This window comes from Falco cherrug, chromosome 5, assembly GCF_023634085.1.
Source record: "Falco cherrug isolate bFalChe1 chromosome 5, bFalChe1.pri, whole genome shotgun sequence".
Classification (NCBI taxonomy): domain Eukaryota; kingdom Metazoa; phylum Chordata; class Aves; order Falconiformes; family Falconidae; genus Falco; species Falco cherrug.
In genome coordinates, this window is record NC_073701.1 from 85,528,728 (window position 1) to 85,554,607 (window position 25,880).

General features: G+C 41.5%; 2 protein-coding genes across 2 annotated transcripts in view; both read left to right on the plus strand.

The window, feature by feature from the left end:
* The window catches only part of MAPK12 (mitogen-activated protein kinase 12), a 41,192-nt gene extending 35,060 nt beyond the window's left edge, over positions 1–6,132 (plus strand). Inside the window, exons 9-12 of the mRNA XM_055711003.1 lie at positions 101–180; positions 969–1,047; positions 2,581–2,754; positions 3,534–6,132. Coding sequence (XP_055566978.1) covers positions 101–180; positions 969–1,047; positions 2,581–2,754; positions 3,534–3,604 — 404 coding nt within the window. The 3' untranslated portion in view covers positions 3,605–6,132. The remainder of the gene's footprint in view (positions 1–100; positions 181–968; positions 1,048–2,580; positions 2,755–3,533) is intronic.
* A 9,905-nt stretch (positions 6,133–16,037) lies between these two features.
* Positions 16,038–24,419, plus strand: LOC102051702 (secreted frizzled-related protein 2-like). Its single transcript, XM_005438672.3, has 4 exons — positions 16,038–21,452; positions 21,752–21,921; positions 22,831–22,923; positions 24,022–24,419. Exons 1-4 carry the CDS (start codon positions 21,166–21,168, stop codon positions 24,330–24,332), a joined length of 861 nt encoding a protein of 286 aa, XP_005438729.1. The 5' UTR covers positions 16,038–21,165; the 3' UTR covers positions 24,333–24,419.
* Positions 24,420–25,880: the final 1,461 nt, after the last annotated feature.

Consider the following 25,880-nt stretch of genomic DNA (forward strand, 5'->3'; position numbering starts at 1 on the left):
TTTTTGCTTTTTTTCTCCCATAGCAAAGAAACTCATGGGTTTTGCAGGGTGCTTAGTTTTCTTGTGGTGACAGACTTTGTTCCTTATTTCTGGTATTCAGATCTGGACCAACTCACAGAAATAATGAAAATAACGGGTACACCTACTCAAGATTTTGTTCAAAAACTGCACAGTCAAGACGTGAGTATTCTGCTTTGTCAATTGGTTTTACATGTCTTAATTTTACTTAAGCCATGCTCATTCTTAGACTGGTTGAGGTAATATGGGTTGACTACTGAAATGGCCCCTGGTGGTACAATCTCTGCCTTGAAGTGCTTTACACACCCAGAATCCTACTGGAGATTGGGGGGGGGGGGGGGGGGCAGAAAAGGATCAGAACACTTGAAAAATCCATATGTTTAAATACTTCAAAGTTTCCAGTATGTACCATACAAACAGTTGATCTGGTGCATTACTGCTTTTATTGGAAATGTACTGAAAACATGAACGTGTTTAGAAATGCAGCTGTTTGCAGATGTCTCTTGACTTTCTTCCTATTCTTACGTGGATGTCCTTCTAGAATCCTTAAGCCCCTACTATAAAGAACCTAAAATTATTCATTACACTAACTATATAATTTAAATATTAATGAATTACTGTATAAGGTTCATTTCTAGAGATTCCTGTAAACTCATCATGACATTCTTTCGAATGATGCATACATATTTATTCTAATTAATATATTAAATATGGAGCACTAATAATTAAAGCTTTACATTGTTATTTCTCAACCACAATTTTAAGGCTTGGTTTAAAAAAAAAGTTTCTTTCAACAAGAAGGTGAAATATAATCAGGGTTTATGACCCCCCCAAAAATTAATTTGTACAATGTGCTATCAGAGCATTGTTGAATTGCCTATTCAGCATATTGTTAATGTCACAGTACAAAGGTGGCAAAGATCTAATTTAATATCCATGTTTCTTTTAAGGCAAAAAACTATATCAAAAGCCTTCCAAAAGTCCAGAAAAAAGATTTTGCATCCATCTTGAAGTATGCGAATCCTTTGGGTAAGACAGTTTCTGTGGATGTGTACAATTTGTCTTGTTCTTGTGTTTGCATTGGAAGCAGCAGCAGTATCGGTCGTGTGATAGGTTATGTGATAGTTCTTGTGCTTTTCTATCTCTTGCTTTCCATAATTTGTAATTTTGATTTTAGTGGCTGAACTTTGCCAAGTTTAGACACTGCCAGAAATCAGATGTTTCTTAGAAGCATCAAAAAAAGTATTTTGCGTTTTAGGCTTTGATCCAGCATCTGCTTAATGGTTTTACTGGAGCAGCTTTCTCAAGAGCCCTGGGAGATTAAATATATGTAATATTTTTTTTTCTCTGTATTCTATCTGAAATATAATTCTGAAAGCTCAGTCTGATCTACAGTTGAAATGCAAGCAAATAGAAAGCGGACATTTTAGTCATGGACTTAATACATCCTGAGAAACATCTGTGCATTCCTGAGAAGCACTGGCTTGGATTTGACAGATATAAACAGCCAAAAGAGCATACCAAGTGTGCATAACTGTGACATGACCCAAAGCAGCCAGAGCTCTGAGATGGCTTTGCCCAAACCTTATCCGTTCCCCAATGACCTGAACACTCACAAAGCCAGTTTTATTAGAATATAAATAAGGATAATTGAAGTTTCTCAGTTTAAGAAGTTAAAATTGTATGTTCAGATACGGAAGAAATAAACATGATTAATAAGCACCCTGACTGCATGGTTAGCTCATTGACCTTCTCGGTTACAGCAAACTACAGATTTCCATTTAGTTTTTAGGACATTTCTTCCTGTCACCTCTGTGGCCATCTGGCTACTCCTTACATAGAGAACAACTGCTCATGGTCTGGGAGAGAAGGCTGGAGAGAACCCATGACATGGCAAGCAGGGGTTGCAGTATCCTGTCCACACTGCTGCCCCTTCTTTTCAGCTGCTCCACCCAATCCAGGAACGTTCTTTCTTCATATCTGTTTACACTAGCCCATTTTGACAGTCTAACAGTGGACCTGATCCAAAATCCACTGGAGAGGAACATACAAGATTTTCATGGATTGTTTTGGCTAAGGTCGAAAACACACAGCAGATAAAGTCAGTGCTGGGATTCTGTGCGTGAACAACTAACTTCTCTTAGTGAGCTTCAAACTGTACTTGGGCTTGGATTTGATCACATACAGAGCAATTCTGATTAGCTCTATGCCCACCTGTTCACTCTGCTGCTGTCAGGTTATGATGCACCTTAGAACCACAACACAGTGGCAATGATGAAAGACACCTGGGAAAGCCCCAAGCTCAGTGGTCCTGGAGCCAGAAGCTGAGAAGTCGTTAGCTGAGGTGATGTGGCTGTAATTGCATCCAGAAGCAAGGGAGCATATCTGCTTGCTCACAGCCCTGTTTTGTCACACACATGGGCCCCACTGGCTATAGAATGAACACCCAACGATTCTGCTTTTTAACTGTGTATTTATTTGAAATATCTCCAGGGCAACATTACTGTGTACAAGCTGGAATCAATGGCTTGATTTGAATACACTGTGTTTTCTGTGCAATAGCTGTAAACCTTTTGGAGAAGATGCTGGTGCTGGATGCAGAGAAGCGAGTCACAGCAGCTGAGGCTTTGATGCATCCATACTTTGAACCAATTCATGATCCTGAGGAAGAAATTGAAGCTGAGAAATATGATGACACGTTTGATAATATGGATCTTCCACTAGATGAATGGAAGCGTGAGTTCAGTTTTGTGATCTTTTAAAAAATAACTAGATACAAAGGTCATCCAGAAATAGGAATGTTCTCCTTCACAAATTACTTTCCCTGCTTTTGATTGAACAGAGTAAATAGACAGCATTAAGGTAGAGAAATGCTACTGATAAGCCAATGTTCCTCTTATTAAGTCCTCCTGGAATGATGCCTAAAGGTTTCTTCTTTGTGTTGTAATGGAGGTCCTTCTTCAAGTGTCTGTCCTCCCATCTTCTGCAATGTAGGAAAGAAACCGTTTTTGTAACATGTTTCTTCCACTGGATAGAACAGGCAAATGGATTCCTCAACTGTTGGCTGTGCAACATTTGCTAGCCTTAATTTTAGGTAAGATTCTCTCAGGGAGAGAAAATGTACCTATCTCAGCAGAGATTTAAATCTGAATCTATTTTTCATCTAACATCAGAGGTTTGTATTTTGGCTTATAAGTGAGGATGTGACTTTTAAAGCTGATCTGCTCAGTAACTCTTTCTGAGGACATTGTCCACTGTACTGTAAAGTTAATGCTCGCATCCCTTTGAAAGCACCCATACAGTATTTCAGTATTGGGCTGCTTCTTCAGATCTGACGTGGTGAAAAAATGATCCTTAATTCCCTTACTTTTTGTACTCTTTCTCTCTTTTACCTGAAGAGGTCTCTCCCTGACTAGATCAGAGCCTAACCGTGCTGGGGGTTGCACCTTGCTGTGTCTGTCCGGTTCCTTTTCTGATTAGACCAGCAGTGCTGTGTTTATTCTGTTGTTTTCCAGGCATTACATATAAAGAGATACTGAACTTCAAACCACCACAGGCATTGGAGTCAAAGGAGACAGCAGTGTAATTGTATGACTCGGCCTTTTTAGAACTCGGAAGAAAGCAGGAAAGTTGTAAATGTTTGTGACATTTCAGGTGTATACAACTTTTATAAATAAACTGGATGTAATTGTTTCATCTGGACTGTAAGAAAGAGCAGTGTCTTTTACTCTGCATGTGGAAGTTGGTGCCTTTGGGAGTAGCATTCCAAAACTATCCAGAAACTTACTCCTGCCTACAAATTCTTCCTTCTGCATGAAAGGATTCAGACTGTGCTAACGTGGTGACATCCTCAAAAGAGGCAGCAGGACCAATTCTTCAACTCGGAGATCACAAGAGTGTGATGTACCACCCCAAGCAAGCTGAGACACACAGGGTATGTCAGAAATGTACCGTGACTCTCCAAGGCCACTGAACTGTCTTGAATGCAAGAAGTATTCATGCAACTTCCTCTGGAATATTACACCTTGGTAAGATGCCTGGGGAGGCTAATCAGCTTCTGCTACCACTGCTAGTAGAATGGGTAGTGGAGACACAGCCTGAACGAATGCCTATGTGTCCCCTGTCCTACCTGAGTGGAGGAGAACCTGAGCTCCAGCCAGTTCTGACACATCTGGACAAGAGGCAAGAAGTAGAGAAGTGTTGATGTCCTAGATTTTTTTTTCAAAGTAACCAGCACAGCAGGACAAGATTTCACAAACGCACTAGGTGAACAGTCACTGGATAAACAATCACTGTCAAGGGGTACAATATTTTACTCTGAATACGGTGCAGTCTCTTTGCATAATAGACTAGAGATCAAGGATTTCAAGGGAGAAATTCTTAAGACTTTCTAAAATTTTGTAAGCTCTCTAGCATCTTAGTATTGAAATGATCACTGAGAAAGTACTTCTTCGCAAAGGATGTACTGGTTATAGAATCAGCAGGGCTGATTTTAGAAATAAAGCTGCACGTAGGTCACATGATAGAAAACAAAATGAGGATAAAAAGGCTATGCTGCAGCTGCTCATTGGGAATACCTGCAGCAAGCTGTTTTGTTCATGGTGTACAGAGGCGTTGCCAGGTGCAGAACAGCAACCATTCCTTTTTTTAGTCTTTTGAACTCATCTCACTTCAAAAAGCCCCCAGACTTTCTGTTCAGAGGTGCCTTACCAGGAGCCAGCTTTCTGATGGGATAGATTGGTTAGACGCTTCACAAGTTCCTCTTACTGCCCTCTTACTGTGTTTTCATAGGTGCTTAGTTCATAATAATCTCTCAGAGGTAGGAGAAAGGCAAACCTTTGGTGAAGAGTTTCTTTGTGAGATTGCTTGTCCTTGTTAAAGATAATGTCTTCACATTTGATGTTCAGATGTGGATTATTCCCAGTGCAATATGCTGTTGTGTGTTGCTACTAGGTGAAACAGTTGTGAAGGAAGGCATTTGATCTCAGCAGCTAATAACTTAAAAAATAGTAAGAAATTAGTTAGAGTTTTTTGCTTTACTAATTTAAACCAAAAGTTTTAATCAAGGCACAGTTGTCTATTTCTTTCAATGAATTTTTAAATTAAACACCTGTAAATATTAGCATTTGTTTAAAAATTGTGATAAGCGTTGATTTGCTTGAGACAGACACCTAGAGGGACTAAATGGTGATAGAAACCTTGAGTTATTGATGTATTTGACAAGTCATCAAAAACTACAGTTTCAGGAATGCACAAAAAGAGCAGAGAATGTAATTTGAAACAAAAGCTTTTTCCACACTACAGGTCACTGAGGAAGGCACGCTTAAGAGTCATACCCCATTTTGCTCTATTGACTTTCTGCTTGGACTAAACTTTTACATTAAATAGGAACTTTAATTTTTACAGAATAGGCATTTTCTTATAGGATCATGTTCTGTGATAGTCTTAAAAGTCATGGGAGAAAAGTGTCTATTGGAATTAGTGGGCTCAATAGAGCCAGTCAATGGGAAACAGAAAGTGTCAAAAACCTTGTAAATGCTCCCACTGTAATTTAAATGGAATTTCAACATCCTAAATTTAAGCAAGGATCTAAAGTCTTGAGACAATGGGGATGGCTCAAATGTTAGTCAGACTTTGAGGGAGCTTTTTTTTTTCCATTGAAATACTGGAGGAATACAGAACTCTTAAAATACTCTGAAGAGAACACCTTGATGCATGTGGCAGCAAAGGCTGAAGTACTGCTGTGCTACCTAGCCAGCAAACAGTCTGTAAGGTAAAATAGCAAACGTGGAAAGTTTGTCACATCTTGGCAAGATGTTCCTGCAAAGAGATTGAAATCTACAGAAATGGTTCCAAACAGCAATAGAGATTATTAGTATAAGTAGCTCATTAAAAGAAATGCAATGTGAAAGCAGAAATATTTTGCATGGTAGGCAGCTGCTGCTTCAAAGGGAGAGACAATGTTTCATAAGTTTTTATTTGCTATTTCTACTGGTGCTAAGCAACTCAGGAATAAGAACCCAATTTCTGTTTGCCTTAAAAGAAATGTAAATATGTTCTGCATGTACTTGAAATGTGTGGTGACAAATAAAGGTTGCGACTTTGTTTTTTACACAAAAATTGTCTTATTTTCCCCAAATGTGTTCCCAAGTGTATAATCAACTCCTGAAAAATATTTTTTTCAGTGTAAGGGAACTGTATGAAACCTAATATTGTAGGTACATTTAATGTAATATGAGCTGCTGATGTAGTTTATTCTGGAAGTCAGTCAGACCAGAGATGCTACCCTTTCTCCCATTTTCCAAACTTCAAATCAGCCACAGAGCTGATCTGATTGTACTACTGCCACTTAATTATTTCTTACAGCATCTTGGATTTTACCAGACATGGTTTCAGTCCTTAAATGTGGTTGCATTCCTCAGCCTGACTGTAAAAGCGCAAGTCAGATTGACTGTCATCAAGCATATACATCTTTGAGTTAACAGAGTTCTAGTAGGGTATATGGGACCTTTGCCCTGAAAACCCACATGCCTTCTGACTGTTTTAGAGCAAGATTGTCCCTTTAAGTATTAACCTTCATTGCATGGAACACACATCACTCATGCTGAATTTTAATAATGTGGTGTTGTGGGCCAGATGTGGCTCACAATTTCACTTCTTGATTATTTTCTGGGTTTTTTACAGGATAACACTGACATGAGTGCTAATATGTGCCCTGCAGACTGTGTTCAGAAGGTCGACTTTGTTCTTGATTCGGAACCGCCAGGCATATGAGCTGGGTGGGATTGTTTGAGCTTCCTACTTTCTGACCTGCTGTTCAAGTACAAACATCAGATGCTTCTGGTCTGCTTCAGATAAGGTTGTCAGAGAATGAAGCGTGCTAGTAGGTGCTGTCATTCACTGGATCTTGGTATGAAATGCTGTAGAGCTTTAGATGGTCCGGGCAGGTATCAGGGACAGAATTAGAGGCTCATAACACCTGCTGTCTCTGCTAATTAATTCTCCATCTCCTGAATACACTGTAGGGCGACTGGTTGTACCAGAAGCAATTCCATGAACTACAGTACTTAAACACCTCTCCCAAGTATTTTTAAGAATTCAGAAGCATGAGCTGGAGAAAGATCAAGGGAGGAAGACTTCCACCATACAGACAATCTTGAATCTTCATGGACTACCAGTTAATAAGCAGCTGTTGTGCACAGATGACTTGCAGCCCTCTGGGAGAGTAACATAATGATGTAGAAACCCCATTGCCACCTAGCAACCACATGCTGCTCTCAGGCATGTGAATGATGAATGGTTTTTAGCTACCAGGAACAGCATCCCTCTGCAAGGAGGTAAGTGGGGACAAGGAAAGTAATTGAAGGATTCATTATTTTTATCTGCTGCTATCCTGCTCTGCAAACAGAGCTCCTTTATGCTTAGCTTTGTTTCATTTCCATGCTGGAGTTTTCTAGTTGACTCCAAGGTCTGCCTCATCAATAAGTGACGAGGTGCATTTCCCAGCTAAGTTTGAGTAATCCAGACGTGCAACTCTTACCCCTTTTATTGAAGTATTTTGAATGTGCTGTTATCTTTAAGAGGCAAAATGAGGCAACTGGTGAAGCAACCAAATGAAATCTAGTGAAAGAAATTGCTTGGGTCCCATTTGAGAATGTTTGCAGTTTTGCCTTGCCGTGTCCTGGGGGCTCATCCTCACAGGGGAGCAGGACATGTCTCTTGCTGTGTTTCCGTGGTGCCTGCAGCCAAAGGCTGTCATCCGAGTGACACTCGTGGTGCCAGCACAACCAAAGACTGCCCCCTAATCCAATTCAGTCTGATATTAATAGGAAATTCATCATTATTATTATTATTATTATTACTGCAGTAATATTATCGCAGGTTGTAACAGTAAAATTATATTGCTCAGAAAAACACAGGCGTTGAATCTACTGGGGGTCTAGGCCAAGGCGGCTTTTTTTCAGGCAATTTAAAAGCCCCATTTGTACATGACAGAGTTCCTGCTGCCAAGTAGTACGACTTTGGCATGCGTCCAGCCATTTTGCTGTTCCTAGAAAACTCCTGACATTTTTGGGTTTGAGTCAATTTTGAATTTACTTCTCATAGAAATGATAGTGTGCTACTGTAAGGAGAGAAAATATGGCTGAGAAGTGTAATCAGAAAAACACTAGATAAAGTTTTCTAAAGCAAACCCCTCTCAAGGTCTAGGATACATTATAAATTAAAGGTCAGTTATAAGGAAACAAAATTGCTGCTTGGGAAGAATCCTGAGCCATGACTGGAGTAACCAAGTATATTTGGTTGGAGTGTGAACTCTTAAAAGAGTCCCAAGAATACTTTTTATATAATGCACAAAATTAGCATAGTATAAACTTTGAATAACGAGGAAGCATGACTGGTGCACATGAAGGATCTGCTGGCCCTGAAGCAGGGCACCTTTTTAAGAACAGCTTTGCATATTGATGAGGGAAGCACAACACTGCAAGGCGCTTCCCAGAAAGCATCCTTCAGAAGTGTAGGTTCATCTAGCTGGAACGAGATGATCAAATCAGGCAAATGTTTGATTCCATTTAAATGATTACATTTAATGTAAGGCATCTCCACTTGTTTGCTAGGGTTCTTAATTCTGGATTTCCAGACTAAAATGTAGCCGCAGGGAGATTCATCTCAGGGGTTCTTCATAGTTCCAGCAGTCTCAATCTGTCCACATCATTACTACCATCAACACAGTTTACCTCAGTGATGGTGAGTTCCTTGTCTATGTGTTTTATCACACAGATTTATATTATTTTTCTTCATGTGGTACCTCTTTCATTGAAGGCAATGACTAAGTCTTCTCCAGGAAAGTGTTAGGAAGTTTTTACCGGAGGAATTTATAGCTCCTGCCCCCTAGCTCTTGCGAAAGGTGGCGACTATGTGATGACTTAAGACAAGGCAGAATGCAGGACATGAAAGCACTCTCTCAGGGTTGGGCTATCCAAAACGATTGCCTGTAGAACATAGAGATTCCTCTCCCCATGTCCGCTGAAGCTGCCTTTGACTCTGCCTTGTGTTTTGGCTGGCTGGAGACCTCAGCACCTGCTGCAGCAGGGAGGTCCCTGGGCTTGCACGTGCAAGCTGGTGGGCTGTGTGTTGGACACGTGGGCTCTGCACTAACAAACTCACCAGGGCTGGGAGTGTTTTCTAGGTGCTGACCTTTAGCTGCATGCTCTGTTAAATTGCTAACACAGTTTCGGCCTGGGGCAGCTGCGGTCTTGCTGTGACTCCCCCAGCACAGCTGAGGAGCCGGTGGTGGCCAGGTGGTGCTCCTAACAGGCAGTGGAATGCCGTCAGCCAGCTTTGGAAGGTAAGAGGATTTCAGAGCATGGAGTTGGGCAGTGTCTTGCCAGTTGGACTTCTTAGATCCAGCAAACTATTCCAGACGTGGTTAATTTACTAGCACAGACATGATCACAGAGCAAGGGTGCCTGGAAAATTGTGCTTACCCCAAAATAATGGGTGCCTATGGCTGTAATCTCTTTGTGCTGTTGTCCTCTAGCCATAAAATAATAAAAATGCAGCCTGGGCAAAGTAGTTGTTTAGGAAAGAGTGATGGTGAGCTCTGTTGTAAGGTTGTGAGGACATCCCTGGGGGCTTCTAGAGGTTTGGCTGCCAGGGCCGGGGGCCAGCTCAAAGCCAGTGCAGCCGAGGGCAGCCCCTTCCCCACGGTGACCCTGGGGACAGGCTCCCAGACGCTGCGAAGCCAAACCCTGGCCAGGGGAGCTGCTTCCAGCTGAGGCTCTGGCCTTGGCCCTGCCTGAGCTGCAGCTCCCCACCACCCTGCGGCCATGTGCCTGGCCATGGGTCCCAGCGAGCCACTACCACCCACAGGCTGATGTCCCAGCCTGGCCTGTCCCCATCCCCAGGGAGGTGCTCCAACCTGGGGCTGCCCTCGCCTTCTGCCCTGACTAGATATGGTGGTTTGCATTCAGTTCGGTCCAGTTGAAGAGATTTATTGGCTGTGCTCCAAAACGAAATGAAAATAATACATATTTTCCCTGCCATTTGGCAAATCTACTGTAAGTCACTGAGAGTGTCTCATTTGTTGTTAACACAATTTGGACCAAGTAAGTGTCATGACATCATTTGCCCTAATAAAGTTTTTCATACCTGACACATTTGTTCAAAAGTTAATGATGAGGTAGGAAGCAAAATAACTGCAAGAGAGTACAGATTTCCTTTAAACAAAGAAAAAACAGTGCAGGAGGATTTTTTTGAAGGCATTGCTAGTATCTTAAATAAGCAGTTGGACTTGCCAGAGAGGTGAAACCACAAGCAGTGAGAATGCTGTGAATGCTGAGATCAAGTCCTGCCTGCTGGCAGAGCAGGAGGGCTGTCACCAGAGATAAAAATAAACTCCAGGTTCCATGCCATGTTACAGGCTTTAAACATGATTTCCCTTATGGCTTCCAAATGCTCTGGTAATGTTTTACATTAAGGTTGCTGAATTATCAGAACAGGTGTGAAACTATGGCCATACATTAACAAGTGAGTATTTGGAGACTCTGTAAAATGAGTGGGGTTCTCTTCACAAACACCTCACTATAACTACAATTTCTATAGCTACTCAGTGTTGCCATTTGAAGTCTCTAAAGCAGAACATGAACTACTTTTCCTTAGGTTTCCCAATGGATTTTATAACCTTTTATGCTTTATGGCTGGATTAGTGGTTTTGATCACCTGGATTTGATATGATTAATGTTATGAACTTGCTGTATCTTCCAACTTTTGAATTGCTTTCCATAGCTGATGTTTGGCACTGTTAACATACTTTGAAGTATAAATTATTTATGTAAAGGGAAAATTCACTTTGTGCTGTAGTCTCAGATCTCTAGCAGTGGGGTAAGCATGACCACCCATGTGAAACTGCTCAGGAAAAGCTGAAGAGCTGAGCTGAGCAAGCAGAGAGCATTGCTGTGCCCCAAAGATCTTGCCTTAATGTGCCAAATTCATACCAGAGGATGCCTGAGGGCTCCCTTAGGGTTAATAAAATCTTCTCTAATATGGGGATGTGAACCATCATGAGCTGGTTCATGCATCCTTTGTGATCAATTAGTAGGTTTCAAGAAGACTAAATGTCTGTCTTCTCATCCAGGAATGCTGGGCCTTGAAAAACATGGGTGTGTCAGTAGGCTGGTTATGAAGAGCCTGTGCCACAAATAGTCCTTTCCTCTTGGAAAGGAGAAAGATTAAACCTTGGAAGTAGGCAGAATTTGAAGCACTGTTTCCCCTCGTTTTTCTGTGTAAGCTTTATCTACTCAAGCAGTGTTCTTACTGAGTAGGTCAAATGCCACTAATCCTCAAAAAAAGAAATAGCCAAGTGAATGTTCTCACATGTGTGGGCATGGCCCCAAGGTGGCTTCTCCCACTGGCATGCAGGGAGGGAACGACTGTGTAAGGACTCCAGTAAGCACAGGGAGAAAAGTTGTTTATTCCCTTTAAAGCTTGGCATATGCACCTGCAGCATCCCTTGCTGGAGCCAAGATATTAGGATGTTTTACTCCGTCAACCATATGGTAGGGCAAAGTGCCTTCCATACGGGATCTTTGTTTAATACCATGTTCCCAAACAAAACATTTTTATATAACCTCCTGAAACGTAAGTCACCAAAAAGAGTGGAATGGGTGGCCTGTTTATATTTGCCACCTTTGTCAATCTTGCTCACATCAAGGGATGCCATGAGAACTTCACTGACATTAATAGGATGCGTTGTAACAGGCAGCATAAGCAAAACAGGCAGAATACTTGGTTTTCAGTATGCAATCACGGGTTATGGAAACTGTCATTGCCTTCCTGGGGTACAGGGTCAGCCTGTCAATAACTCCCGTACTTCTGTTTAATTTCCATTGAGTATCAGGAAGAAAAATACTACTTAGCATAAGCAAGGATATCAAAATTTGATCCAATTATTAAAAAAAAAAGGGGGGGTGGGGTGGGTGGGGAGAAGAGAGCTTTTACCCACACAACCAACTGCTCCGGTTATACTCTTTGGTTGTGTTTTCTAAAAATATTTTTCTCTCTCTCACAAAAAAAAAGCTCTTCTGCCCTAGTACATTTAACAGTAGTAATGCTGTAGTAGAGATGTAGATATAACAAGGCAAGGCTCCCATAGGGGAGTGGTAATAACATTTATCAGACATAAGCAGGGGAAAAAAGCTAAAGAAGCTGTCAGGCAAACATGCTTCTTGTAAGGTCTGAAACTAGAGCTGCAATCACAAATCTTTTGTCTTGATGCTCCTGAGTCTAATTTCAAAATACCTTCCCCTCTAAACTATTTGCTTCTCTGTGGTTTCCATAATGAAAAGAGCCTCCTGTGGATACAGTTATCAATCTTGGGTCACTGCAACCAGCATGAAACCCTTAATGCTATTTAGAGAATGAAAATGGTTCTTAAGACCAAAAAAAATCAGCGTCTCCTGATTAACCTTAAACTCAATTATTTCTCTGGTCCTCCCTCCCTCACTGATCTTCATAAACTAATTAGGAGCAAACCACAGTTTTAAAGGTCATGTAAGTACTGTTGGATTTTGAGCCATTTCTAAATGATAGCTCTATAATTTTTCCTTATTTATTCAGCTCTTGCTGTTGAGTAGCTAATTAGGATGGATTCATCTCCGTTCCATTTCCTGGTAGTATCAGTGGAAGAAAATGATTGCCCTGGGGTGATGGTAAAGGGCTGTGAAAGCCAAATGACGTAACGTTTCACAGGAAGGCCACGAGGCATGGTCTGCACCCAGATTAGCAAGTGGGCGCTGGAGTCACAGACCCTCTAATCCTGGCCTGTGGGCTGAAGGACTCTTGCCCAGATATTTCAGTCCAAATAGTGTTTAATCATTAGGGTGGAGACTTCTTTATCGGTGAACTTCTCTTCAAGATAGGGTAATAGAAACCAAATGTCTTTGATGTCAACAGAGGTGATGTATGCAACACAAGCCATGGTGAAAGGGAAGAAGCTGCCATCTGCCCTCTGAACGCGAAGGGACAGAAGGCCCAAATAAATAGAAAACTTATGTTCTTCTTAATCTTTTTTAAAGCATACTGTGCCTGTGCTTTCTGTTTGAACACTGTGTTGTTGGTTTTTTAAGTTGAATTCTCCCCCTTTGCAGAGGATTTAAAGTCTGCCATGAACACCAGCGGGGCTGTCCCACAAACTGGAGGGGTGGGGATGAAGCGGTTGATGTGGCTCTCAGGCCTGCTGTGGGGGTGATTATGGCAACATAAATGCTCTCTATAGAAACAGTTGCTGAGGTTTTGCAGACTTTGAGGGCCCAGCATCGCAGGGTTATGAGGAGGCACTATGTGACCCCATTAGGGTGTATTTAGAAAGATTTAGTAAGTATACAAGATGCAAAATCTACTCACTTTTAAATAATTGTTCTACTAGATGTCTTCTTGGATGGACAAGAAGCCTCACAGACTATCTGCAGGGATACCATCCCTGTATGACAACACAGAGAAAATCAAAAACATTTGATTAAAAAAAAAAAAAAGTGCCATTATCACATTTGATGTCTAGAGCTGCCCATGATGATCCAGCTAATGCCTGGCATGGTCCTGCTGATCACCTGCCGCAGTGCTGGGCTCCTGCTCTCTCTTGCCTTCTTCTCACACAGAGGTGTGATTTGGCTATGCATTTGTAATTGAAGTGGGTTACACAAAAGGCTGGTCGCTTCATTCACTAAACCTGGAAAAATGTTTTGAGTTCCTTAATATACGAGAAATACTGAATAAAAGTAAATTAGTGACAGCTGCAATACAAAGTGTCTTTTGGTGGGGTAAGAAGGAGCGTTAAAGGCTCCAAGAGGCTGACTTTTGTGGTCATCTTTTTCCAGAAGGTGTGTGTAAGGCCATATCCAAAATAGGGAGAGTGAAAATAAATAAAGAATATTCACACCTTCGGTGAGTATCCTTTACCCTTCAGGTACAGAGCTCACGTAACAGAACAGAAAAAAACTATTCCCATCAAATATTTGCATAGCAGTCAGGTAAAAATTATATACCATGTGCCTATGAATGGACACACTCTTTTGTGAAGCAGTTACTTTCGTAAGTAATCAGTTAGTAATTGCCACAATTAAAAATATTTTTTCCTTTCTGTGAATCCCAAAATAGTTTTTGAATATTGACTATACACACACTTGAGTTCAGGACACAGGTGTTTGTTTTAATTAAGCCACCCAAAGTTTAGTATGTGCATGTGTACCTGAATGAAAAAGTTTGTAAAAGCTTTAAAAAAACCCACACCTCTTTGCAAAACTACACTGACACAGAAACTTATAAATAAAGGCTAGGATTTATCCAGAAAATATCTTTTCTTTTTGACATTTTAAAATCTACACCCTGAAAAATGATATGAGTCTTGGCATGGAGAGAAATTTATAACAAAAAAAAAATCTGCCAGGATTCTAATGACCAGAATCTGAAATTCATGCTGAGGGTGTAACTCTTGACTCTTTCCTGACAAATCTTTGTTTTAATCTCAGTTCACCAAAAACATTTGCAACAGGAACACTTGTTTTGGTTATTTAGATTTACATACATTTTCAGTGCCCGGAAAGAGATTACATTTTGCCGTCATTATTCAAGAAAAAAATCATGCTAATGCCAGAGGGAATTTTGCTTAGAGATTTGGCCATAATATCTAATTCAAATATTTGAAGCACGTTTATTTACTTGTGAAATAGACATTATTTAATTTTGCTTATTCAGCAAACTATTTAGGCTGGAGTTTGACTTTTAAACAGAGGCTTCCAGTCCACAGGTTCCCACGACATTAAACCAAAGTGAGCCTGGCCTGCCATGTACTGTTACAATGTCAGATGCTGAGAGCCTTTCCTCGGGCGGCTGGGATGCACAGAAGTTAGGTGCAAAATACCAAGTGACTTAAAAGGGCCGGGCTCCAGGCATGCTGGAGTCAGCGGAGCACTCACCCACAGTTTTCCTTGTTTAACTGATAGAGCTATCTCCAGCGGCAGCCAGAAGCCAGACATAATTTTCAAGACTTAATGTGTTTCCATTTTATCTTGATGATCAGTAGCTGGCTACAGGCCACAGACAAGGGGGGGGGGGGGGGGGGGGCTAGACAAGATGACCCTGTTTACTTTCTCAATGTACTACAAACAGTTGGTATGTACTTGCTGTTTACTTGTAGCCCAAACAGCTGCTGCCCTGCCTCCTTATGAAACAGTCCTGCGTCTACTTGTACCCCCTTTTGTGAACAGAGGTTTGGAAATGATTCAGAGTGTTCTCTGCTTACCCTTGCTTTTTATTTCATTTGGAGCTGCTTGTGATGGACAGCGCATGAGAAGGGACTCAGATACGATCGAAATTTGATAAAGGGAAAGCCAGCATCACGCCAGTCGCTGAAAGACTGCAAAAACTGATCAAGTCTGAAAGAAACGGGAGCTTTTCTGCAGAACAGGAATTGTGCTGAAATACGTGAGACTCCATGTGTTAAATTGGTCCTTCTTCCACAAAATTAAATCAGATCAAAACTAAGTTGAAACCCAGTAAAATGGGCCTAAAACTAAAAGGAAAAATAGACAGTATTAGCCAAACCAGCAAACCAATACAAAAAAACCCGCCACCAAACTCACCAAAAAAACCCCAAAACAAAACAAGCCACAAAACAACACTTAAGTTTTTTACCTGGAGGGAAACAGAGAACAGTGGCTATTACTACTGTTTCTCTGTCAAAGGTGCTCATCTGGTACATGATCAATAATGTAAACCCCTACATTCAGACAGACTGTGTTTTGCTCCCACCTGAAAGTCATCATTTGGAAATTGCTTACCCCGGGGAGCAAAACCAACTGCTGAGCCTGCCCCACTGCTTATGATTGAAAAGCAAAATTCCACTTAACGATAATCACGTTGGCGCTTCTCTCCTCTTTTCAGCCACCCTGAAAGCAAACAGCTTCACACAGCGTTTAACCAATACGGTGTTCACTGTAAAGGCCTTGCTGCGCAGCACACAGGATAGGGCCTGACTGCAGTTTCATGAGTGTGCCCCTAGTAACTCAGTATGGGATTTCAGGTTTTCCCCTAAAATCACATTACATGATTTGTCCTGCTCTGGAGTGGCGAAAATGTTGCTGAGCAGGAGACCCGAAAGCTGAATGCGTCAATGAACATTGCGATGGCAAAGCTCAGAGCTGTGTGCCTGCTTTGGCTGCTAGCTGATTAGCGAGTCATCTCATCTTCCTATGCCTTTTCCATCCCGATTTACTTTGGCCTACTTAGGAAATGCTATTTACCCCATTTTTGTATAGTATTCAGCACCCTTGTGCCTTTAGGCGATACTGTTGGAATCTCTGTGGGTATTTACATGCCTTTTCTTCACTCTTGTAGCATCTGAATGCTGCATATTTGAATGCATTTAACTTCCAGCATCCCCAGCACTGTTAAGCAGGACAGTCTATGTGTGGAGTCAACACAGTGGGGTTAAAGCTTCAGCAGGAGGCTTGTGTCAGAGCCAGAAACTAAGTCTGGGTCCCCCAAAGCATTGACTTTCACTGTTAAAATAAGCTTTCCTCCCAGATAATCAATTGACAGTAATAAGGACAAAGCTCAGTGTGCCAGAGCAGTCAGCCTTTAACAGTTTGCATTACAGATTTATAAGGAAATACAGTATTTCTGACCTTGAAAAATTAAAGCCATGCTAAAGCCATTGTGACAAATACATTAACAAGGGCTTTTCAAAACCACCTATGACTCTTCCTCCCTTGTTTTACAGATACCTTATGTGGCCTAATTGATTTTTTCCTAAGCAAAGGTAATGCTATGTAGTAAATCCTGCCCCACAGAGTAAGGATGTTGGTCCAGCAAAGCTGACATCAGAGGATTGCCTCTCCGCAGCCTCCTTTTGCGACTTGGGGTGGACAGTTACAAGTTTTGATCCTTGTCTCAGAGCCTTGCATCTCTGCCATTAGACTCCAGATAAAAAGGACTCCAGCCAAATATTACAGCAAATGTTTAGATTAAAACCAAAAATCCCTACATCCACTAGTTTGCTCTCAACCCCCTACGTTCTTTGAAGAAAAATTCAGTCCCATTTCTTAGTGGGGTCTGATGGGTGGCACCTGGTTAATCTCTGTCTGCCTCCCTGGTAACAGTCAAAGCGGTCAACACAGAGGTGGGCAGGGAGTGAGCCTCCAGCTGCTGTTCCTGTTATCAGGGTCCATCAGCAGGTAACCGTCCAGGAATGATAAATGCGACCCTTTGCTAAGGGAATAACCACGCAGCTTTCTTCAGAAGTCTCAAAGAACATTAGCTGGACTCCAGATTTCAAGGCAGAAGTTTCTCTGAATCTTCAGGTCTTGTATTTTATGCTGCTCTCTCAAATTATATGCAGAAACTGTAATTCTTATGATAGCTTGGTAAACTAATAATTTTTTTTTTTTCATTTTAGGCAGTCTTTATTCAAGCAACCTGTACACACATATATCACTATGATTAGAAATTGCGTGCCCCCACCAGCTTTTCTGCAATTTGAATGTTTAGCTGGTGTGGCAACAGTAAATCACAGTTCACTGTGTACCCAAAAGCAAGCTGTGTTTTCTTCCACGCTATGTCAAGGAGCAGCTGAGCATTTGCAGAAATGGAGGATCTATGGCAGAGCAACGTGGGTGCTGCAGCTCACGCGTCTGCCAAGGAGCCAACATGTGACTGACCTGAAGCACTCTCCAAGCAATGGCCATCTAATTTGCATGTTCATTTTTAATAACTGTTCTGCAAGACTCCTGCTAAAAATGATAAATTGTAATGACTTGCTGTCAAACCAAGTTTCAAGGTAGCATCTGCTCATAGAGAATACTAAAATAATTAAGCCTAAACAGAAGCACAGCCAAATTGCCTTGCTTAAAAGCGGTTTGTGAGCATAGCAAAAATAAGTATCAAATTGGTAAATTCCTTAGTAAATGATGACACTAAAAACAGCACAGGGTAAGGAATTTGACCCAGCTGACATCTTGAACCCAGTGACTGTCAGAAGAGAGAGGAATCAGAAGTTCCCATAAATGACGCTCTTTCCTGACAGAAGACAGCTAACAAAAATGACTGAATTACGGGTAACGCTCTGGCTGCAGATCCCGCCTTAAACCCAACGCAGTCACAGGTGTTCAGCAAAGGCGTCTGTGCATATTTTGCTCTCAGAGCTGGTGGCAATTCTCCAGCCCTCAGGTGAGCTTCGTCATTCCTGACAAGCGCGTAAGGACTTGCTGTTCCCTGTGTGAATGGCTACTTTGGTCAGAACAGGAAGAAAACAAGGAGAAACGGGAGCGAAGCAGATTGCTTGCCATTCTTCTGATGGCAAGACCACGGAGTTTCTTCCATACCCTGGAATGCTCCAGGCTCCCCGCCGAAGCACGGTGCCAGACGTGGCGCAGCGGGAGCACGCCGCTCCTTCCTGGCCCGCTGAGGCCTCCACCACCTCCAGAGGTGCCGCTGTACCCACATGGAGAAAAACTCTTCTCTTCAGCATTATAGAACGATGGCCCAGTGAAAGGCAGCTGGCCAAAAGCAAAGCACCAAAATATAGCTGGCCTCCTTTGAGATACAGCTGAGGCTGAAAGAAACTCTAAGGTGGTGATGGTGGCTCATAAATGACCTACCCCCTGCAAAGCCCCGGCAGACACAGAGATACACAATTATTGATTTCTAAGACAGTTCCTATGGACACTAAGTTTGTTAGGAGAGGTATTAGCTCTCATTAGAGCATCTTCACCTCACAGTCTCGTTATGCCTGTCTCAACAGGCGTATGCAACTCAACAGCCCCTCGCTGTCTGCAGTAACAGGGTCGACTCCAGTTTTAGGATCAATCACGTTTTCTTCTGTGTTGTGAGACAGTCACAGAGAAAAGCATCTAAATAATCAAGAGACCAAATACTCTTTCTTAATATATATTTTATATTGCTTAGAAACGTGCATGTAATGGCATGCCCCACATGCAATGGCAGGGCTTCCTTCACCGCAGACCTTGCCACCTACTTTCAGAGAGCAATCAGATGAGGGAAGTATTACAGAAAAATGCTGTAAGGGCCAGAGGGGAATTTGATAAATTTCATAAAATTACAGCGTGACTTGGTAAAGCTGTTAGCAACATGGACGGATGCAGGAACCGGCTGAATAAGGGAGACGTTCATATACGGAGCCCAGTTTCACTCCAGCTGCTGAATGCCGGAGGGACGCTCAGGCAAGGGGCATCACGGCGCCTGCAAGACCTCTGGAGCCTGCGTGAGCTGTGCTCCGTGCAGATCTAGCAAGAACGGGACTGATACTGAGTTTTAGTAAGGGTCCTCAGCTTCCTATGGAATACATGGAGCACCTGACAAAGGAATGCTACTGTCAGGCCTAAGTCAGTCCGGTTAGGTATTCAGTTCCTCTGCTTCAGAGTGAGATAACGGATACAGAGAAACCGTATTTACTGGAAAAGCCACAGAGCTGGCAACAAAACATAAGAAGAAAATCTGACAATTCCTTTAAATGCATCTTTAGTTCCTGGAACCTTGCATGCTGTCATTTTTTTCTGACTTAAACAGATACTGTAAATTCCCCAGTAGCTTAAAGAAGACAGCTAAGGAAGAATCAGCAGGGGGTTGTCATTTGTTTCAAAGATGCTAGGATTAATAATCTAACATTTAAGTATAAACATGTAAATGATATGTAGCACATTGTCTAAATGTGCGTCATCGAGGTATAAGCACAAAGAGCTGCTGTTTCTGAAAACTGTATTTCAATCAAGCATCAGTAATACTAGATGATACGCTATCATGAATGTACTTATTTTAGCCGAATAATCAGACCAGATATTTTACAGTATTTCCACCTATGTATTAATATCTAAACATTTCTGCTAATAAAACATGTAATAAGAAATGCAAATAAAAATTAACACCCGTAACCAATCGTAAAAATCTTTTTGTCAAGTTAAAAATTTCCACAAAATGTTTTGTTTAGAACTTCAACTCTTTTAACTAAGAATCTGACTTTTCTATTCATAATAGGTAAGATACACATTACTCCAGACCCTCTGTCATCTTAACTGATTCCCCAGCTTCTCTGTAGCAAAGAGCTGCTTATCAGTATTATACTAGAAGTACTCGGTAATTTTGTGAACTTTTAACTTAAGAAATTTAATACTATTTTTGTGCTACAAACAGAAAAAGTCTGCATCTGGTATCATTTGCTTTCATGCAGCTTAATGTAATTACAATTTATTAATAAATAAGGGAAACACTACATTATCTGAGCAATTTTAAATGTAGCCAGGTTTGTTTGAAATAATAATAATGTTTCTCCATATGTGTAACTGCCTTTTCACTCTGTATAAATACTGGCAGCTGCAACAGTCCTGCAATGTTAGATCCACCACTGAACTTATATAAATGAAAAATGCGAGTTCTGTAACCATCTGATAGGCACATACTCCAATCAGTGAAACAATACTGTATTTTCAGGTGTCTGTTAAAATTAACAGAAGTTGGCACCTTTAGCATGGGACAGGATAGGGATCCAAATTTCCAGACAAAATCCTTGGTTAATAGCAGGAGGCTGTCTCTTTTACAGCACTTGACCAAAGAAAGTACCTCTTCTACATTGTAAAACAGTGGAAGAGACATGGGCAATTAGCACAAGCAAAACATTTTCACTTGATAAGTCAATCTGGGCTGTTTTTTCTGCCCACATCAGCAGTGTCTGAAAACAAAGGAGACACAGCAGCCCCAGGAGACAGCTTGTCTGCCCCACCGTTTTTCTGGGGGATCTCTTAATTTGTTTTAGCAAGCACATAGCAAACCTTCTAGGTGTCAAAATTTAATATGCCACATAGAACGAATGCTGCAGCGACTGACGCTGTGGGATAATGAAAGGCTATACCAAATAAAAGTGTCTTTAGGGAACACACTTCTATACTTTGTCTCCACCCCCCTGGTTATCACAGCAATCCCTTGAATAGGCAATAAGACCTGTCTTGTCTCGAGTGATTTGATAAACAGTTGATAAACAACAGTTCGTTAAGGTCTTGGCATATAAACCACAAGGTTTTCAGTGTGCCCTGCACTTGGGGGGTTTGACATCTCCCTGCTCAGCAGCTGAGGAGTCACTGGAAGATGTTCTCGACTGCAAAAATACTTGTTTTTGCTGTGAGCAGTTTCCTAAGAGTGGCAACAGGCTTTGACATTGGATTATCCACAAAATGTGTAGTGATACCCAAGGAGATGGACATGTGCCACAAGATTGGATACTCTGAAATGAGGCTTCCCAACCTGATGGGACACACAAGCATGGCAGAGGTTATCCTAAAGTCCACCACCTGGCAACACCTTGTGCACACGGACTGTCACCCTCACGTGAGGACATTCCTGTGCTCCCTGTTTGCACCCATCTGTTTAGATACGTAAGTACAACACCACAAAACTCCAGCCTTTATTTGCCCGATCAGGGATCAAATGAAATGCATGTTTATCATAATCTAAAGGTGATCTTCACTTTTTCTGAAATAATTGTTACCTTTTTTGTACTCACCGGAAAGAAAAGCACTGAAAACTTTACTACTACAACTTTACTTGTATAATTAAATGATGCTATAAATACCAGTGACAATGATGTACTGTGCACAGAAATCACTGTTGCGATAGTTTCTGTTATCACTGAGGGAGTTTAACTGATTCAGCCTGGTGTTTCCTCTGGCGACAGGTTTATCCATCCTTGTAGGAGTATGTGTGTTGCTGTCCGTGACAGCTGCACCCCTGTGCTTGCCTGCCGCGGACACCCCTGGCCTGACAATCTGGACTGCAATCGATTCCCTGCGGACGAGGACATGTGCCTGGCATCTCTTTCAAAGGAATATAAATACTTGCACAAAGGTAGCTGGAAGATGGCAGAGGGGAGGGTGGCGGTACTCTGTGTTCCTGGGAATCAAGGAGGTGCAAGGAACACCATTCCCAGACAGTCTATGATTTTGTAAATGGAGTCATGTCTATCTGTATTGCCTCACCCTGTTCATGCACATGGCAGGGGGAAGTGTTAGTATTTGCAGTGTAAGCTGCAGCAGACCTCAGATGGTGTAAATCAGCGTGGTTTCAAAAAAATAAAGCATAGATCATCTACGCCTAGATAGTGGAGGAAGGCAATTATCACCTTGCACAGCTATGGGCAGTATCATACCTATGACAGGCACACTGTGGTTTATTTTGAGGTCTCTTTATAGACTTATCAATGGCCCTTATCACAGATAAATTTATATATACAATGAACTCTCTGATCAGCTTAGAAAAGTTGGGATGACTTATTATCTGATTTTCCTTATGGAAACCTGATTTATCGCGACATTAACGTTCAAATCTTCAAATGCACTCATGTTTATTAATTTCTGCAGAAAACAGTAGGCATCAGTTGCTGCTAGCACACCCAAATTCTTATATTCACAATCCCAGTGGAGCTGCGCCTAGACTTATTGATAGAATCAGCCACCTAACCTCTTTTCCACCCACTGTAGCTGTACTAAAAATAATACCGTATTTGTTACTATATTTGATGCTGATAATTGAGCTTGTCAGTCTGAACAAGGACTGACTGCACATGGAAAATAAAACTCCTTTTCATCCCTAGCTGTGTTTTCAAAGGAGCGTGTAGACTTTTTACATTATCACTGACCAATTGTGTGTTTTCTGTGTAATCCCTGTGGTTAAACAGTGAGCTCTCAGCTTTGACAGCAGGAAATTAAGGTAAAATATTCTAAAAGATAATTATGAGACTTTGTAATTTCTTACCAGTCCTACCAAAGCCTACCTGTCAGACCTGCCCAGCAGTGGAGGAATTCTTTACGCACAAAAGAGTTCTCGAAGTTTTCTGTGACAGTAACTTTGGTAAGTCCTTGTTAATACAGCTGCTATTAAAGAGACTAACAACTCTCCTTCTAAAATGCTTTAAAATTAGGATTACAATAGGTGACAGTTTCTTCTGGGATTTCAAAGGATTAAGAGTTTGGCTGCTGATTTAACTAGGTTGTTTTTCAGAATATATTATTTCTAATCAAAATATAAAGAGGATTTATTTTGCATGAAGGATTTATTAATGATCTAGTTTACAAACAAAAAGCTCTTCTGTTCTTGTCTAGCTGGCTACATAGTAGTACAACATGATTTATGGAAAATATTTCTGGCAAAAGCAGCCAAATAAGCAAGTTTGCCTTTTATTAGTGATTAAATCCAAAGTAAAGCTTTGGTGTTTGACCGGTGAACGGCATGTCTTTGTTACTTGTGTGCATGAGTTTTTCATGGTATTTAGCTTGCTGAAAAGAAGACTCAGAAAATCATATCAGTAAAAGAAATTCTTACCTCATGTCATGTTATTGGAATGACATGCAATACTTTTGAGTTTGCCCTAGAAACTTCTGCAAAGCCCTTTGATGTCAGTGCAGAGACTCAGCAACTTTGGCTGACTTTAGATCAAGCAGTACAGAGAAGTTTCACACTAGAAAGTGTTGGTGGAGTCAAGTGGGCTAGGTAGATGCCTATAATGAAAAGGGAGTATCTGAAAGGGTGGTATCAGCAAGCATGACCAGCTATTTTTGCTGCAGGGTTCCTAACGTGGACAAAGTGAATTTCAGAATTGCCTGGGCAATCTGGGCAGCCTCATGGTACCAGAACACCTCCAACAGTTTATGATATCTAATTATCCAAAAAGTCTGACATACGTGGTGATGGTAAAAATACAGTACTCTTTCTTGTGAAAGTGTTTTTTTCCTAGTCGCCTAATTCCATGAAAAAAATTATTGACTATATAACCTTTATTTTTTAAAAATATCTTAAAATCTATACTGCTGCTGGAGAAGGCCTCACCATACTCTTATCAGCATAAATTATGGCAGTATTTTTAAGGAATCATCTTGCTTTCATTGGTAGTGTTTCTTTCTGCATTTGAGTAAATGGAGTAACTTGCGTATTTCCTTTTCTTTTCCTTAGCAGTGAAAGTAAAGCTGTCCAAGAAGAGAACAGTATTTGGTGACCAAGAGTACAACATTGAATGCCAAGTGGAATTCATTACCCAGGGCTCACTCTTGCCTTATGAAACTCAGAGCATGATACAACAGTGGCTGCTTATCAATGAAAACTGTACACAGAGGATGACTCCGACCCATCATCCCATGGTGTATCTCCTTGTGGGGAATATTGAAGAGGGCATCATTTTAGTAAACCAGGTTTATCGTTGGCAGAGAAGGGACTCCCAGCTGACTTTGGCCACTCAGAAGTGGAGATACCATAAATGCTTCTAAATATTTATCATATTATTTGTAAATAGAAATGTATTATAAGCGGAATGTAAAGTTTTAATTTCCTTTTAAATTATATTATAAATTGAACTTAAACCTCAGTGTTATCAGGCCTCCTTCCTGTAGTGTTACAGCTATCCACATCATTTGAACTTGACCAACAATATATAAATGTTTGAGTTATTGAAAAAAAAAAAATGTAATATGTGCAAAAAATGGCATAAAAGCATTTTAATCCAGCTGACTAATGTATTTTTCTATATCATCCAGTCTGCCATTTTCTCCAGTTACCTAAACTTTCCCTTGCTTAATGTTTCATTAATCCACCTCGTTTTCTCCCATTAGAGTATTTTAAAAGCAGGCAGCCCTCTGCTGGTCGCGTTTGCTGGAATCAAAGCGGAATAAATACAAATGAGTAACTGCAAACATGATATGGCTGATCCCAGACGCAAGGAGATTTGGTTACTGGGTGTATTTTTGCAATGAGAGAGCTGACAGCATCTCAGTGATGATGCCTGAGAACACAGGCTAAACACAGTTTTTGAAACTTTATTCTTGTGTGACCGCCTTGAACGTAACATGGTTCAACTGAAATATAAACCAGGTCCCCACTACTGAAAGATCCCTTTTCATTTTCAGACACGTTGAAGAAGTCACTGCATAAACTTTACCAGCTAAGTTGTGTGCCAGGAACTAATGGAGTGGTAACATTCAGTAAATATGAAATATTAGAGTGGCCACATGATTAAGCATCCTCACTGTCCGTGCAATACACTGATGTTAAAGACTACATGAAGATGAGCAGAACTGAAGTTTAGTTTTATAAATATGTGTAATAGACACAAGAACGGGTAATTAATAATACATAAATTAGAAGCTGTTTCAGTAATACAGTGTCTATTATGGTCATATTATCTTGAAATAAATATGGGGGGAAATAATGGTCTGTAGCTTTCTAAAAGTCCCATCTGTAATGACCTGGGTTCCCACGACGCGCCCCATCGGCACAGGTCTGTACGCACGCTCACGGTGACGCCTGTGCCATTGCTTCCTACTCTGAAGGGGAAAACGAGCAGAAACCGAGGGCAAAAAGTTGAATCAACCTATATTCCGGTTATGTTGTATAATGAAGTTACTGCTTAGGAAAAAATAGGCTGTTCAAAAGCTTGGCCCGTTTGGTCCTGCTGAGTCTGTGCTGGTTCCTGCAGGAAAAGCGGTGAATATTTAAGGAAGCCTGTCGCTGCTTCAGCTCTAGTTTTTATTTTATTTCCCTTTCTTTTAGGAGATACCGTACAGGCCGGGGTCGGGTGGGTTTTGTTTCTTGGTGGTGGTGGGTTTTTTTTCGGTTGGATTTGTCACATGCTGAAAACTGACCACCACCTGTGGCTGAGCTGCCCTGGGCATGAAAACACAGCTCGGGCCGCCGGGCCCGGGGCCGCGCGCGCGGCCGTTCCCTGGGCGCGCTGCCGGGGCAGGCCGCACACCGCCAGCCGCGCGGGGGCGAGCGCTCACCGGGGCCGCCGGGGGCGGGGGCTCCGCTCGGCGCGCCCA

Coding starts and splice junctions, on each gene's coding strand:
- LOC102051702 (XM_005438672.3), top strand. CDS start 21,166: ATGTTCTCGACTGCAAAAATACTTGTTTTTGCTGTGAGCAGTTTCCTA. Junction 21,922..22,830: donor ATATAAATACTTGCACAAAG/GTAGCTGGAAGA, acceptor ATTTCTTACCAG/TCCTACCAAAGCCTACCTGT. Junction 22,924..24,021: donor TTTCTGTGACAGTAACTTTG/GTAAGTCCTTGT, acceptor TCTTTTCCTTAG/CAGTGAAAGTAAAGCTGTCC.